General features: G+C 42.3%; 1 protein-coding gene across 1 annotated transcript; it reads right to left on the bottom strand.

The window, feature by feature from the left end:
* Positions 1–12,908: 12,908 nt before the first annotated feature.
* Positions 12,909–15,451, bottom strand: LOC144542375 (uncharacterized). The gene is made up of 8 exons (XM_078288891.1): positions 15,379–15,451; positions 15,170–15,269; positions 14,830–15,041; positions 14,482–14,623; positions 14,245–14,373; positions 13,935–14,115; positions 13,495–13,643; positions 12,909–13,253 (listed from the first exon to the last, which is right to left on the bottom strand). The coding sequence occupies exons 4-8, from the start codon at positions 14,587–14,589 to the stop codon at positions 13,182–13,184; spliced, it is 639 nt and encodes a 212-aa protein (XP_078145017.1). The 5' UTR covers positions 14,590–14,623; positions 14,830–15,041; positions 15,170–15,269; positions 15,379–15,451; the 3' UTR covers positions 12,909–13,181.
* Between the last annotated feature and the right edge of the window lie 442 nt (positions 15,452–15,893).

Genomic DNA, 15,893 nt, shown 5'->3' with positions numbered 1-15,893 from the left:
ATTTTGATTGGGGCTAATGCGCCAAAACTTATGGAACCCTGGGAAATAATTAACAGCCAAGGTGATGGACCTTACGCCGTGAGGACCCTATTGGGGTGGGTCATCAACGGTCCTTTGAGGGGCAATAGTGGTTGTTGCCAGAGAAGCTGCTCGACCATATATGCCAATAGGATATCCATTGTCAGACTGGAGGAGCTGTTGGTCTCTCAGTATAACCAAGATTTCAATGAGAAGTCACTGGAGGAGAAGCAGGAGATGTCAAGGGAGGACCTGAGGTTCATGGAGATCTTGGAGAAGTCTACTTGCAGGCAGGAAGGTCATAATTGCATGGACTTACCCTTTAAAGTGGATGACATCACCATACCAAACAACCAGTGCATAGTTGAACAGCGCATTCAAAGTCTCAAAAGAAAGTTTGAAAGGAATAAGACCTACTAGGAGGAGTATACAACATTTCTTACTGAGATGATTGACAGTGGATACGCAGAGGTGGTGCCTCAAGACCAGTTGGACTGCAAAGATGGCAGTGTGTGGTATCTCCCTCATCACGGGGTGTACCACCCAAAGAAGAAAACCCTGAGAGTGGTTTTCGACTGTGGAGCAGGGTTTAAAGCATGGGTCTCAAGCTCGCGGCCCGCGGGCCAATTGCAGCCCGCGAGACGATATTTTGTGGCCCCCACCTTAATATGAAAGTTTAATGTTAGTGCGGCCTGCAAGTTTTATATGGATGGCACTTTACAGTATTGTGTGCGGAGCTGAACGAACCTACCAATCACGGTGGGGTATATGGCTCTCGGGGGTGGGACATCGACCGGGCTTGATGCAAGCAGAGAAACATTTCTCAATGAGTGAAAGTTACAGCCGCGTTACCATGGAGAGTTTTCTTCCGTGCCTGGCTGGCTGCCTCGTTTCTATTGGGCACACGCGGAAATTCGTCCCAGCGCGCTGCGTTCACAACACTTCCAAAAAAACGTTTTTTAAGTTGCTGCCCAGCGGGACATTATACGCATATATGTCTCTCTCTGACAAAATAAATCAAAGTGATGCGTACGCGGCGGGATAAAAGAAAAGTAAGGAACTCAATGTAGCCTAATGTAGTCTGCAGTCACATAGCGACACCTGTCCGTCGGCGATAACAGTCCCCGGTAACCCGGACCAATTATAGGGTCGCACTGTTATTTGTGGGTCATTATTTTTTATTTGCATCGCGCTATTTGCATTGCCTCACACGATGAACACTACATATATTTCTATATGATGTCATTTGTTTTTTTTGTTTCTGTGACTACTGCCAGGTCTCTAGCAGCAAGGAGTAGGCAAGAGAAGCCATGTTCAGAAGAACAGTTCATGTTCTTCAATGTTCCATTCATGTTCAGGACAATTCATATTCAGAAGAACCCATTGAGGTTAAAGAACTGTTAATAAAGACGTTTAAATCTTATTTTGTGTTAAAAAATAAAAATAAAGACATTTGAGAAGATTGGAATTGTTTTAACAAAGCTTTTCTTGTGGAATACCTGATGCGGCCCAGCCTCACCCAGACTCTGCCTCCAGCGGCCCCCAGGTAAATTGAGTTTGAGACCCCTGGTTTAAAGGAACCTCCTTGAACTGTCAACTTTTGCAAGGTCCTGACCTCACCAACTCTCTCTTTGGTGTCTTAACAAGATTTAGACAGGAGAACGTTGCTCTGATGACTGATGTCCAGGCTATGTTCCACCAAGTAAAGGTGTCAGAAAAGCATGTGGATTTCCTTCGCTTTCTGTGGTGGCCCATGGGAGACATGTCACAGAGTCCAGTGGAACACAGAATGAGGGTACACATCTTTGGAGCAGTTTCATCACCGAGCTGTGCCAACTACGCTTTGAGGAGGACTGCAGTGGACAATAAGGATGACTTCGAAGTGGAAGTGACTGACACCATCTACAACAACTTTTACGTGGACGATTGTCTGAAATCTTTGCCCACAGAGGAAGAAGCAATGCAGTTGGTAGTGGACCTTACTGACATATGCTCAAAGGGGGGATTTCAGTTGTTAAAGTGGACAAGCAACAGTTGGGCTGTATTGTCATCTATTCCTGAGGCAAAGCGTTCCAAAACAACCAGGCAGCTGCACTTGGAGCAAGACAACCTGCCTGTGGAGATGGCACTTGGATTGAATCGGTGCGCCGAAAGTGACACTTTCACATTCAAGCCTGCAGTGGAGAAGCAACCACACACCAAACGTGGGATTCTTTCAATCGTCAGTTCCATCTACGACCCATTAGGATTCTTGTCACCATTCACCTTGCTACCAAAACTGCTGTTGCAAGAAATGTGTCGAAAAAACATGTCCTGGGATGACCCTATACCCCAGACTTTCTCACAACAATGGACAGGATGGCTGCTGGACCTGGAGAAGGTGGCGGAACTTAAAGTGGACCGCTGCATCAAGCCGAAGGACTTCAGAGGACCCATACATGCACAGCTGCATCATTTTGCAGATGCCAGCGACCATGGTTATGGCACAGTGTCCTACCTGAGGCTGGAGAACCAGGATAAGAAGGTACATCTTGCATTCATGTTGGGCAAAGCCAGAGTCGCGCCATTAAAACAGACAACAATTCCTCGCCTTGAACTTACCGCTGCTGTGCTGGCTGTCAAAGTCGACAAAATGCTGAGGAAGGAACTACCACTTCAGTTGGAGAAGTCGTGCTTCTGGACTGACAGTCAGACCGTGCTGAAGTATATCAATAACGAGACCAAACGATTTCACACCTTCGTGGCAAATAGAGTGGCTTCTATAAGGGAAGCAACAAATGTTGTTCAGTGGAGGTACATCAGCTCAAAGAACAATCCTGCTGACGAAGCCTCCAGAGGTCTGACTGTGGATAACTTCCTAGCATGTAGGAGGTGGATTGAGGGCCCAGACTTTCTTCGAAAGCCAGAGGTGGATTGGCCAAGACCCTTCGATCCACAGCCCATTTCCTCAGAAGATCCAGAGGTCAAAAGGGACCTCATGGCGAATGTCATCATCATACATTCCGAAGGTGCAACCACCAAACTCATGAACTACTTTTCTGAGTGGACTAAACTCAAGAGCTCAGTCGCTTGGTTCCTTAGGCTCAAAACTATTCTTCTGGAGCTAAGGAGAAAGAGGAAGGAAGTCGTTGCTTCTTTAACTGTTGCTGGCTCATCCACACAACCAGAAAAGGTAGAAGAGGAGATGAGAAAGGCCAGAGATGCAGTTGGTAGTCAATCATTATCTGTAAGTGACCTCTCCAGAGCAGAATTTGCCATTATCCGCTTCAATCAGCAAGCAACATTCAGGGAAGAAATCTCTTCGTTGAAAAGTGGAGCATCTGGTGTAAGGAAAACCAGTGATATCTACAGATTGGATCCTGTGTTGAAGGATGATTTGTTGAGAGTGGGTGGAAGACTCAGTCGGGCAGCCTTACCTGAGGAGCTGAAACATCCTGTAATACTCTCCAAGGGTCACCATGTATCCAATCTCATTTTGCAATACATTCACCAACAGCTTGGACATGCCGGAAGAAATCATATGCTCTCAACTTTGCGACGGAAATACTGGATCAGAAATGCCAACTCTGCCTGCCGAAAGATAATATCTGACTGTGTGGTCTGTCGACGATATCGAGGACAGCCAAGTGAACAGAAAATGGCCGACATGCCAAAAGAGAGAATTAGTCCAGACTTGCCTCCTTTTACCAACGTGGGAGTGGACTACTTCGGGCCCATTGAGGTCAAGAGAGGGCGTGCTATGGTCAAAAGGTATGGAGTAATTTTTACCTGCATGGCTAGCAGAGCCGTACATTTGGAGATTGCCTACTCTCTGAATATGGACTCCTGTATTAATGCCATAAGAAGGTTCATGTGTCGCAGAGGCCAAGTGTGTCGTTTGAGGTCAGATAATGGCACAAACTTCGTTGGAGCAGAGCGAGAGTTAAGAGAAGCCTTAGCTGCTATAGACCACAGCAAGATTCAAAGTGCTCTCCTGCAAAAAGGCATTGATTGGACTTTCAACCCCCCTTCTGCATCCCATCACGGCGGTGTCTGGGAGCGACTCATCAGAATGGTCAGAAAGGTCTTGTTTTCTGTTCTACAATAACAATCTTTAGACGATGAAAGCCTTCATACCATCCTTTGTGAAGTAGAGGCCATTCTCAATGACCACCCCATAACCAAGGTTTCTGATGATGTCAATGACTTGGAAGCTCTCACTCCAAATCATATCCTTTTGCTCAAAGGGAAACCTATTCTTGCCCCTGGACTCTTTCAAGAAAACGATCTTTACATCAGGAGACGATGGAGACAGGTTCAGTACCTGTCGGATCTGTTCTGGAAAAGGTGGACAAGGGAGTACTTGCCGCTATTGCAGGAACGACAAAGGTGGACAAAGCCTCGGAGAAGTTTCGTGACAGGGGACATTGTCGTTGTCATGGATCAAACTGCTCTTCGTGGATCATGGATCATGGGAAGAGTGACAAAGACTTACCCGAACAAGAAAGGACTTGTACGTGCAGTACAGTTAAAGACAAAGACAGGGCAGTTGGAGCGGCCCATATCCAAGCTTTTTCTGCTTCAAGAAGCAGTGTAAAGGTCATGACCCAAGGTTGAGTCACGTGTTAGTAACCCCTGACTCAGAGAAGAAAGAAGAAAGAAAACAGAGGAAGATCAGATTTTAATGTAATTGTTCATACCTTCACAATTAGGGGCCGGTGTGTAGGAGCCATTAATTATGTCTGTGTATTTATGTCTTTATAATTTGTAGCCTACATCAAGTTTACCACTGGGTGGCAGTGTAGATTAGTGTGGTGGGTGAAATCTATATGGGCACAGGTGCAACAGGTCTAATCATGCATGGGTGATGGGGAGGTCTCACGGTTTTTACCGCTCGCATGCTTGGACGGCGGCAGCCACACCAGAGAGCCAAGTCAGCCATCATGTCGCCATACGAGTTTTGTTTGCAATGTAGAATCAGTTTGTCAATATCATTCAGCTAAGTGACACCCAACAGTGAAGACTGCCTGGACATCGACTCATTGAAGCGCGTCAAAAACAAGGTCTTCTCCCGCACCCAGCTGAGTGGCTAATTGCTGGTCAGGATAGTCGCTATATATGCTTTTCATCATAGTTTTGTTTCAACAACAAATCTAACTGTGAATTTACAATGTAAATCAAACTAAGGAAGAACTGAACACAAATGTAAATCCTTCAACATAAACAACTAGTCTATCCTGACCATCTGTCTTGTGTTTGTCTGTTCAGCAAAATCCTCTTTTCCTGTTAAATAATACAATTATAAATACATGTGGCTTACCAAGATGGAAATCACTCTCCATGTTTTCCTTTCTAAAAGGTAGATGTTGTTGATGTTTCTCCAAATGAATGCAACGTGAGTTTTCTGTCTCAATGTGTAGGTGAACACCGATCAGAAAAGTTATTCATCTTCAATTCAGCTTTTCAGGTGTAGAATTTCTTTTTTCCAGAACAACCTGAGCATCAACCCATGTAGTTAATAGAAACATAGCTAGCACTTTACAATGGCCTTTTCCTAGTGCATGAACCTTTAAGCACAGATAACATTTGTTTTGTCCCCCTTAATTACGTTATTGTACCCTGTAATTATTTTTGAAGTATGCAGTAATTACGAAAACAGTTATGCCGTAACTACCTTATAAATCTCTCATAATTACAAAATTGTTACCCCTTAATTCCTGGACTTCTTGTTTCTTACCCTGTAACTACAGCATTGTTATTTTATTAGTACCCCATAATTACAAACTAGTTACACTGTAATTAGTGGGCTGTAAAATAAAGCCTTACCAAATAATCTTACATTTCCATTAATTCACCCCTTAATTCATGCAAAATCCCCTTTAAATTAATTAAGGGAGTTATTAATGCAGGAGACCCCATCAAAATCTCCTTAAACACCTTACTTTCTAATTTAATGTAAAATTTAGGCAGACAGGAACTTTGCCATTAACAACTCATTAATAACCCTGTAAACCATGCATAAAAGGCATGAAAAATCCTTTAATTACTAGTGTCTGTGAATCAACCCATGAATAAAACCCATATAAACCCATGATACTAACCTTAATTTTTGTTATTTTTTTGTTATGTTATTTTTAATGGATAATGAATATTTATGTAGCCTAATGAGAAATTAAGGACATTTCCGGGATAAAATTAAGGGGTTTGGTTTCATAGTGTTACTTTCACAACACACTAACATTTAAGCCAAAGCGGTTTATGAAAAATATTTCGTAAAAACTGTTTTTCAAAATAAAAGTGTTCATGAATGCAAGATTTTCAGGGAAATACAACATACCAAAGTTAAATGAAAGGTCACACATAAACAGCAAATTGAGTATTTGTTTTCAAACATGACCTTTTCATATCATAGCTCATTTATATAGCCAAACAAGTCTATGAAGAGAGAAGACTTATTAGATGGCCAAAAGTTCAAAACTAAACACTGGGACACAAAACCTGTACAAGACAAAGTGGAAGAACGAGCTGTTAACTGAAACAGGAGCATTTAAACCACATGTTGTTGTATAGCTGTTATTTCTGTTGGATTTTTATTGCAAGTATGATTCTTGAATACTTCTGGTTGCTACATAAGATGGCCAAAAGTTCAAAAGTAAATAACACAAAACACATTATTTTTACAAACTATTTTCTTTCGCAAACAAATGACTTGAACTCATCGTTCAAGTCTTGATTTGAATGTTACCTAATAGGAGCTCCAGTGGAAAACGTACATAGGCTATGAAAAGCTGCAGAACAAAAGACTGAAACACAAAACCCATACCAGACAACCTAGAGGGATATCGGATATCAAAGACGTGAAGTTAAACCCACTGCTACATAGCCATTATTTCTTGTCATTGGAGCTGACAGGTGCCAAAGTCACTTTAATATGCATTTTGTTTTTCACTCATTAAATATAAATTATTTTTTAGCCTGAAAGCTGCCCTTTTCAAAACCTTATATCATCAGGAAATACCATTAATGATACCACATAATCCCTTTTGTGTGTCCAGACAGCTCTATTTTCACGTCACATTCAATCTAGAGTTTTATATTTATATTTTTTATAATGAATGTTTATACATACTTATATTTATACGTGTAGCACATATTTCATATAGTAATCCATACTTAAATAAGCAAGACTGTCAGTAACAACTGTAAGTAAATCCATGAATGTTACTAAGCCAGTTTCCTTTACTTCTGGTTGCTTGTGTTTACATAACCCCACAACTATTTCATATGTTTACATCCTATTTTTCTTTGCTGTATCCTATTACTTTTGCTGCTGTAACAACCTAATTTCCCTACTGGGATCAATAAAGTCTCATCTTATCTTATGTTCGCTGAATATTTTGAAGGCTCAACCAGAAGTAATTTTTCTGCTGTCCCTGCTGGCATGAACCTACCATACATCCACAGATTGCAGGAATGTGGGTGTGGCATGATGAGTGATGAGTTGAAACTGGATCCTCTGACTTTCTAACTACAGTACTTTTCCATGTGTCATTTTGATAACTTGCTATGTCTGCTATGTGGTTTTCTGCTGAGTCACAGTGACTGAAGAGCTGTCTTCACCTTGTTGGTTTTCATTCTTGAACTTCTGAAGAGGTTTTAGTGTTGGAATCAGAGCTTCTGCTTCCTATAGCCCACCTCAGCCCAAAGAGATGGAAAAGGTATGAACAAAAGTGTTGTGAAGAATACATATATTGTAACATTGCAATCACGTGATGACAGGAATTGCTCTTTTCAGGTTACCAACCACATTTATTTGGGGAAAACACAGAGAGGTCACTAGGGCTGGGTATCGTTAGGATTTAACTGATTCTTTTGCCATTTTCAATTCTTCTTATCGGCCCAATTCCTTATTGATTCCTACTGTATACATTTTCAGGGGTAAAAGACTACATACAGCTTCAGTGGAGTTAGGTTTTATTACTCAAGACCGTTTGCGCTGCCTCCCAATAATGGCCGCTTGATGGCTGGAACATTAATACAAATTCCTCCCAAATATTAAAACCCTGGTGGCTCAGTGGTCTATGGCATGTACCATGTAACCGTGATGTTCTCGGTTCGAATACGGCCTGGGACCTTTGGCGCATGTCGTCCCTCTCTTTCCCAACGTCTCCTGTTTCTTATTCATATCGACCCGTCTGGCAGCAGCGTTGCCTCAACAACAAACTGTATTACGTTATCGCAAATCAGTACTGTATCCCATCCCCGACTCCCCTTGCGTCTTCCTCGTCCGCCACCTGGAACAAAATGCAGTAACCTAATTGAGATTAAACCTACTCGCAATGTTATTGAGTGTACCAAAACTACTCGTAACACAAACGCATACGACTTGGATTCATTAATATCAGATCACTCTCTAACAAAGCCCTGCTGATCAATGACTTAATTAAAGAACATAGTATTGACATAATGGGATTATGTGAAACCTGGCTAAAGCCAAATGACGTTCTTCCATTAAATGAAGCATCCCCCTATAATTATACCAATTCGCATGTCGCTCGGACATCTAAGAAAGGTGGGGGTTTTGGCCTAATCTTTAATTCGAGTCTGAACCTTTCACCAAATCTGAATAATAAACTCATCTTGTGAGATGCTCACTATGCACCTTTCTACTCCAGTTAGCATCGGCCATAATCACTCTGGTATCCTGTCACTGCCTTTCTACCTAATTATCGTTTATCGCCGCTCCTGGGCCCTATTCATCTTTTTTAGACAAATTTTCCAATTTCCTCTCTGACCTTGAAATTCGTGCGGACAACATCTTAATTATCAGTGATTTCAATATTCATCTAAATAGTAAAACTGATCCACTTAGCAAAACTTTCTCGTCCCTAATTGACACTTTTGACTTCACTCGGTTCACGAACAGACCCATTCTAACAGCAATATTCTTGATCTGGTCCTCGCTCGTGGTATTAACGTTTCAGATTTCAGAATTTCAAATTTAACTGCCTTGTCGGCATTCAAATCTAGTTGATACCTACAGCACCCGCCGTATTGATACTTCCACAACTTCAAAACTTGCTGATCTCCTACCTAAAACTCTTGCTTCTCTCACAGAACAAATCAGCTCCCTCGATTTCACAGATAATTTTAATTCCATTCTACTTGACTCGCTTGACTCTGTTGCGCCCTTACTCACAAAGACTCGCCGTCTAAAGAAACCAACGCCTTGGTTTACTGATGAAACTCGTGCACAAACACAGGCGTGTAGAAAGCTAGAACGCAAATGCTGCTCATCCAAACTTGAGGTCTTTTGGCTAGCATGGAGCGATAGCCTAATGAATTACAAGGGTACGCTCTCCGCTGCTAGGGCCTCCTATTTCTCAGATCTAATTAACACTAATAAAGATAACCCTAAGTTTCTATTTGACACTGTAGCAAAATTTAATTGCAAACCCTCCCCTGTAGTGAGCACCATTCACTGCAAATGATTTTCTTAAGGTCTTTAATCACAAAATTGACTGTATTAGAGATGAGATTATCAATTATTATTAAAAATTATGATCAAATCTAACCTTGATCCTGATGTTCTTAATAACTTTAGACCAATCTCTAATCTCCCCTTCCTCTCTAAAGTCTTGGAAAGAATAGTTTCTACCTCTCGTGCAATAGTCTTTTCGAACCTTCTCAATCTGGCTTTAGGTCTCTCCATAGAACTGAGACTGCTCTCACAAAGGTGGTAAATGACCTACTCCTTGCCTCAGACTCCGACTCTTCTTCTGTTCTTATCTTACTTGATTTGAGTGCGGCATTCGATATTCACTTTCAAATCACTATCACAGCTGTCCGAGACAAGCAGCATCGATACTTCCATGTCGAGTCGTTTCTTGAGTTGTTTGAGTATTCTGTATACGGGTTACGTACGTACTGAACTCGAGAACCCGAATGAACGGCTCGCTCAACAATGTAGTACTACTTCCTCATTGAGCCAGCCGTTCATTCGGGTTCTCGAGTTTCAGTACGTACGTAACCCGCATACGGAATACTGGAACTCGACTCAACACGGCAGCGATACTGAATGCTGGAGTTGCTGCTCGTCGCCGACAGCCTGCGGTACTTTACCACAAAATAACTACTGTTTCGTTGTAGGGACGATAAGTTAATAGACATGGTTTCACTGAACAAACAAATAACATTGTTTGTGTTAGTATGACAACTGTATGTCCTTGTATTGAGCGGCTGTATAGTTTTGTGTCATGTGCCGACTTGTGTTTTTCCCTTCGGGGCTTGCCATACTTAGATACTGCTTTGTTGAATGAGTCGTTCATGTGGCGGTATACTGAAAACTCAAACTCGACTCGACATGGCAGCAGTATCGAACGTTCTACATGCTGCTTGTCTTGTACAGCCTGCAGACTGTGTCAGCCCAGGTAGGCACGCTGCTGCGGTTTCCAGCTTGGTTGGTTGTTTATCCTTTTGGTGTAACTCAGAGGTTCCCAAACTGGGGGGGAACAGAGGAACTACAGGGGGGGGCATGACATAATACCCCCTACACTGCGTTCACATTGTGGAGCGGTTTCTGCTCAAAACGCCATTATTTCCTATGGAAGGGAGCGGATTCCGTGCTCACCGCCGACTCCGCGGATGGTCACGCAAAGAGTTGAAAATAGTTCAACTTGAGCGGATAAGATTCGCGCCGAATGCGCCACTGCTCTGCTTCGTTTCTGCCACTTTTTACAAAGCGAGGCGGGTCGCGTGGATTTCAGGCGGAAACCGCTCCGCAATGTGAACGCAGCCGACAACGTGACCACAACGACAGATAAAAAGGTAAAGTAAGGAAGTATGACGAGACAGTAAGCCCACATCAGTCATTGTTTGATATGTAGGATTTGTTTTTTTCTTGCACACTAATTCAGTTTGAGAGAACCTGCTGTTAAAAGTGGGGAAATCTAAGTTGTTGCACTGTTCCCCAGTTCAATTTAAAATTTAAAGTTAATTTTACTTTAAAGTCGAGATGAAACGGCATTTTGAGAGTATCTAACTTCCGTATCGTGACGTATTTCCGAGTGAAACAGGAAAGACAGGCGGGACATAACGTTGGAAGGAATTTGATTTGAACGTTGAAAAGTGGGCGTGTCATAAACATGGAGAATTACAGTGATTCAGACTTGGATGCTAGCCTCCATTCAATCGTAGAGGACTACTCGCCTCCTTCAACACCTTCATCACCCCCGTTACCGGAGCAGGCAGACGTACCCCTCGAACTGCAGGAGGTGGAGGAAGACGAGGGAGAGGATGAATATTTCGTCCTTGGAGTAAGGCCATACATGTTTGAGCCTTTGACCCCTGCAGAGAACAGCAGTGGTGACCAGGATGCTGAGGCTCAACCTGACCCACGAGAGCATCTTGATGTGTCTCAATGGTAACGTTCCTCTAGAATCAATTATTTAGCTATTATTGCATTGACTAGCTAACGTAATGTTACAGTCGATCTAAATGATTGGCTGCATTTATTCCAATAGTACAACAGTGATTAGCTATCTTGGCTAACATTACAAAGTCGAATAGTTAGCATTATACATGTTGAACGCACTGTTGCCACTAACCATGCACAAACATACCGGTATGCATATGATGTGTGTATGTATGATGTGTGTATGTATATATGTGTGTATATGTGTGCATATGATGCGGTATGATATATTGTGTCATTGTGGCTTTGAGAAGTCTTACTTTCTGCCCTGATTATCTTGGCCACCTATTGTTAGGCTCTGCAGTTATTATTTGCAGTATTAATTCACACTAATCAGTGAAAGCCCTCACAACCTATGCTTCTCATCCAGGTGTTCCTGTGGCTGCTGCCAGAACATGACTTCAGCCATTGAAAAGTTGTGCTGTAGGGAGGTTAGAAAGGTTTGTGGTATTAGAGCAGGATGAATGTCAGTCTGTCAACAGCCTACATATAAATTATGTTGTTACCCTTCACTGTTTAGGCCTAGGCCTGTGTCCACAAACAAACAAACACACATGGAACTGCCCTCCATTACAACCTACACCACCATTGCCCTATATCCTCCCATTTTGCAAGTCTGAATGTATACAGGAGAGTAGGACTAAAGATAGGTAATACTATCCATGCTCAGGCAAAACAATGTATCCAGAACAATGTTAAATAGGATATGTGCTGAACATTAAGCATAGTTGCAGAATATTGATTTTGCTGTCTTATACAGGTTATGGACAAATGTGCACAGGCGGACCCACAGCCTGGGTGCATGACCCAACACCCAGGCTTTGAAGCGGTATGCCTCAACCCATGGGTTCTCCAAGTGGAATTTGCATCCATGGTCCAGTACTATGGTGACTTTGGCCAGGACCAATTCACAGAGGAGGAGTAAGTAAAAATGACAATGTATGTCTGTAACCATTGTTGTCAACTTCCACTTTGTATCAATGCTTATCAAACCATTTTACTTTTATTATGTTCTTATAATCTAACTGCTGCAATGTTTTGTCAGAAAAGCAACTTTTTCAAGTCATGTGCTGCAACATCTCCACTTTTCTTTTAAATTTAACTTATTTACTATATGCATGAAAAGGTATATTTGATTTTAGCATTCTTATATCAGTGATTCTCTGTTTAGACGTTACCGGCACACAGCATACCGGATCTTTGTGAGATGGTGTTGGGGCTACCTGGGAAGACATGTCCGTGTGGTGATCCCATCGTGTGTCGTCGTGAGGATCAGGGCTGCCTTCCCATCTGAACAATACACTGGCTTCAGGCTGCCTCCACTACATATTCAGTGATTTTATTTTGTAATATTTTAATGTAACTTTTTATAAACATTTCAATTAATAAATCAAAAATAATGACATAAGACTTGCATTATTTTACAGTAAAGATATTTTATTTATTTTTCATTTTATTCCCAAGTGTAACAGATTACTGCAGCATGTTTTGGGTTGATACCATTAAGGCGCTTTCACACCAGCCTGTTAAGGGTTAGCTTTGGAGCAATATTTACCCCCTTTCCAGGTAAGCTAGCATGACAGGGTTATTGCAACTGCTGCTTACTCCTGCTCCTCCTGTGAAAAACGGGACCAGTGGTGGACCACAGCTTCCTGCAGGTTGGGCCTCTCAAAAGCAGCACATAGGTTTTCAGGGACCTTCACTTGGTCTCTCAGTTCCTGGTATGGGCCAGGATTGAAGGCCACCTCCTCCAGAAGCAGCCTCTGCAGGGTGTCCACATAGTCTATAGGGGAAAAAAAAGAAATATGGTAATGTCAATGTAGATGTAATGTCCTCATGTCCCTTAGAAAAAAAAATCTTGTTTTCTATCACATCATGTGAAAAGCTGTCTATTCTTTGTCAAAGGAGCAGTTCCAGAAATGTATGCTTCTTGTCAATCTTTGTTCAATTGATTCTAGATTTGGCAGAGACTGAACAATGACAGACTGACAAGTTTTATACACAGGTTCTATTGTGTAACTTACTGTATGTGGGAGCAGTCTTCGCATAGTAGAGAGAGTATTCTCTCTTCTTGTACTTCGGCCATCTGACCCTGACCACAGCTTCCCCATCCAAATTGCACGCCTTACCACGGTCCGCATTTTCGTTGTAGTGGAGACCGGCAAGGAGCAATCTACACACATTAAAAAAGGAGTGAATTAGGGGGGTGGGAGTCAAGCTTGTGACCCTACTGTTTCCAGGCAGTGTAAGCTAGAACATAAACTAACTGGCACTGAATTTGGTGTGATCTCTGTTCTCTTGATTGGATCTTAAAAAAAGGTGTGTGATAAAAGCAGAGAGGATGCTATTTTTAATGTGGTAAATTGTGTGTTGCCACAAACATGAGCAGAACCTGACATTAACCATTTCCCAGAATAGACTGTACTTCACTAAACCAAACTAATAAAACAAATAATTTACAAACCTGGTGAATCAGCTCTCATGTCACCACCCAAGGTGACGGGCTTTCCCGACTGCTTTGCCCTCTCAATGACCTGCTGCTGCTCAGCCCTCCACTGCCAGAGGATGGCTGGCTGGAGGAAAGCTCTCTGGTGACTGAAGTAGGTCCGGGGACACATGCACTCCAGACGGAGCGATGACAGTACCTGAAAAACAACACAACACATATTCTTTAGCCACACCATCAAAACGTATCTCATGTTACTGAACCATAATCCATGCAGAGTATACCAAATATAAATTAAAAATATACTGTATATAAAAAAAATTAAAACCTTGTGAATCTGAATGTAAGAAGCACCATTGAAGGCCACTGCAGCTGACAGCTGAAGATTGCCAGCTGGGATGTTCCCAATGTAGGGCTGGCTTTTCCACAGTTTTTTGTGGTAGTAGTGAGAACATATCTGTGTGTGATAATTCAGCAATATGATGTATGTAAACAACAGCCCGTTTTAAGGTAAAATAATATGTACACCTGTGTTGATACTATTTTGTCTGTAGGTTGCAATTACCTGTGTGACAGATAAAAGGGTCCCAACAACAAATGTTTCAATTTGGCAGGTGCGGGTGCATGTTGGGCACGTCCTGAAGAGCTGCATTAGATTGTTCTCATACACCATATACTTTCTGGTGTTGTACAGCGGTAGATGAGCACTGTACAGGAAAAAGACACAAGCAGAAGCGCACACAGACAGACATGACACTCTTTCTAATTAGCTTTGTTTGACCAGGTGAGAGCAGTTTAGATTATAGTGTGTAGACAGTGCCTACATTTGCTTTATCATCCCTGCGCGCGCGCACACACACACACACACACACACACACACACACACACACACACACAGAGTACTGCAGCCTACCTTTCATGGTCCTCTTGTGTCACATCAGGCACATAGGTAGAATCCTGAGGTTGCTTTGTGCAGCAGGATTCGTTTGCGCTGGACTCGAAGGTGCTGCTGTGCTCAACGCGTGGCCTTTTGACAGGGGTTGACGTGAGGAATGGTGGTTCGGGGTAGCATGTCCATGGAGCAGCTCACTGACACAGAGCGCCCAAGAGGTCTTACTTGAATCGCTAACGTTAAACCACACACAAATAAAAGATGCACACTTGTAAGACAATATAACACATTCAACTTTGTTTAGCATAATTAGCTTGCTAAATAACAAACTATTAGCTAACACTTGCTAATGTAATATTACCTTTACTCCGTCTTTTCTGCTTCGGAGCTGGGCAAGACACTTGAATGGAAGCTGTCTTCATACACGGAGCATATTGGCAGCCCACATCTCGTGTCAGTGGCTGGTGGATAATGTAAAGTTATTGCTAACGTTATAACAACAAAACCATTGTATATTGCATGAAGTCTAGTAAACCAACATTATTTGTAAGTTAGCCTAAAGGTACTTACTTTCAAAGTAGGTGAGGCCCTGACGGTGTACACCGACGGGATAGCAGTATTCGTCAGGGAGAGAGAGACGAAGCCCATCGTATGTTGCATGTAGTTGCCGAAGCAGTCCACTGTAAAATGCCTTGCGCATAATCTGGAGCGGTCACAGATACCGCTTTCCTCAAAGTGAATAAATTCTAGCCAGCGGGCCCATAACCACGGTATTTTGGGGAAACGGAACAAGGTTTGAGGTGGCGAACACCCGAAGACACACCGAAGTACCATGCTGTTGCTAGCTAGCTAACTAATGAATCTTAGCTCTGCGCGCTAAAAGTTGAAGATTGATTGATGGGTGGATGTCATGATATTATTGGTTGAAATTAGTTATGGGCATGCTTACGTAAGCACACGGCATATTTTGTTTTATAGGAAGAAAACATGATTGAATTTTGATATAAGAATACAATGAAATTGATTTTTGGTATTTTTTTTGGCATATATTGTTAAATAGGTGCACAATATGACCGGGGATGTGA

This window comes from Centroberyx gerrardi, chromosome 15 (assembly GCF_048128805.1).
Source record: "Centroberyx gerrardi isolate f3 chromosome 15, fCenGer3.hap1.cur.20231027, whole genome shotgun sequence".
NCBI classification, from domain to species: Eukaryota; Metazoa; Chordata; class Actinopteri; order Beryciformes; family Berycidae; genus Centroberyx; species Centroberyx gerrardi.
Note: the sequence above shows the minus strand (reverse complement) of the source record. Positions and strands in the feature narration are given on the sequence as shown.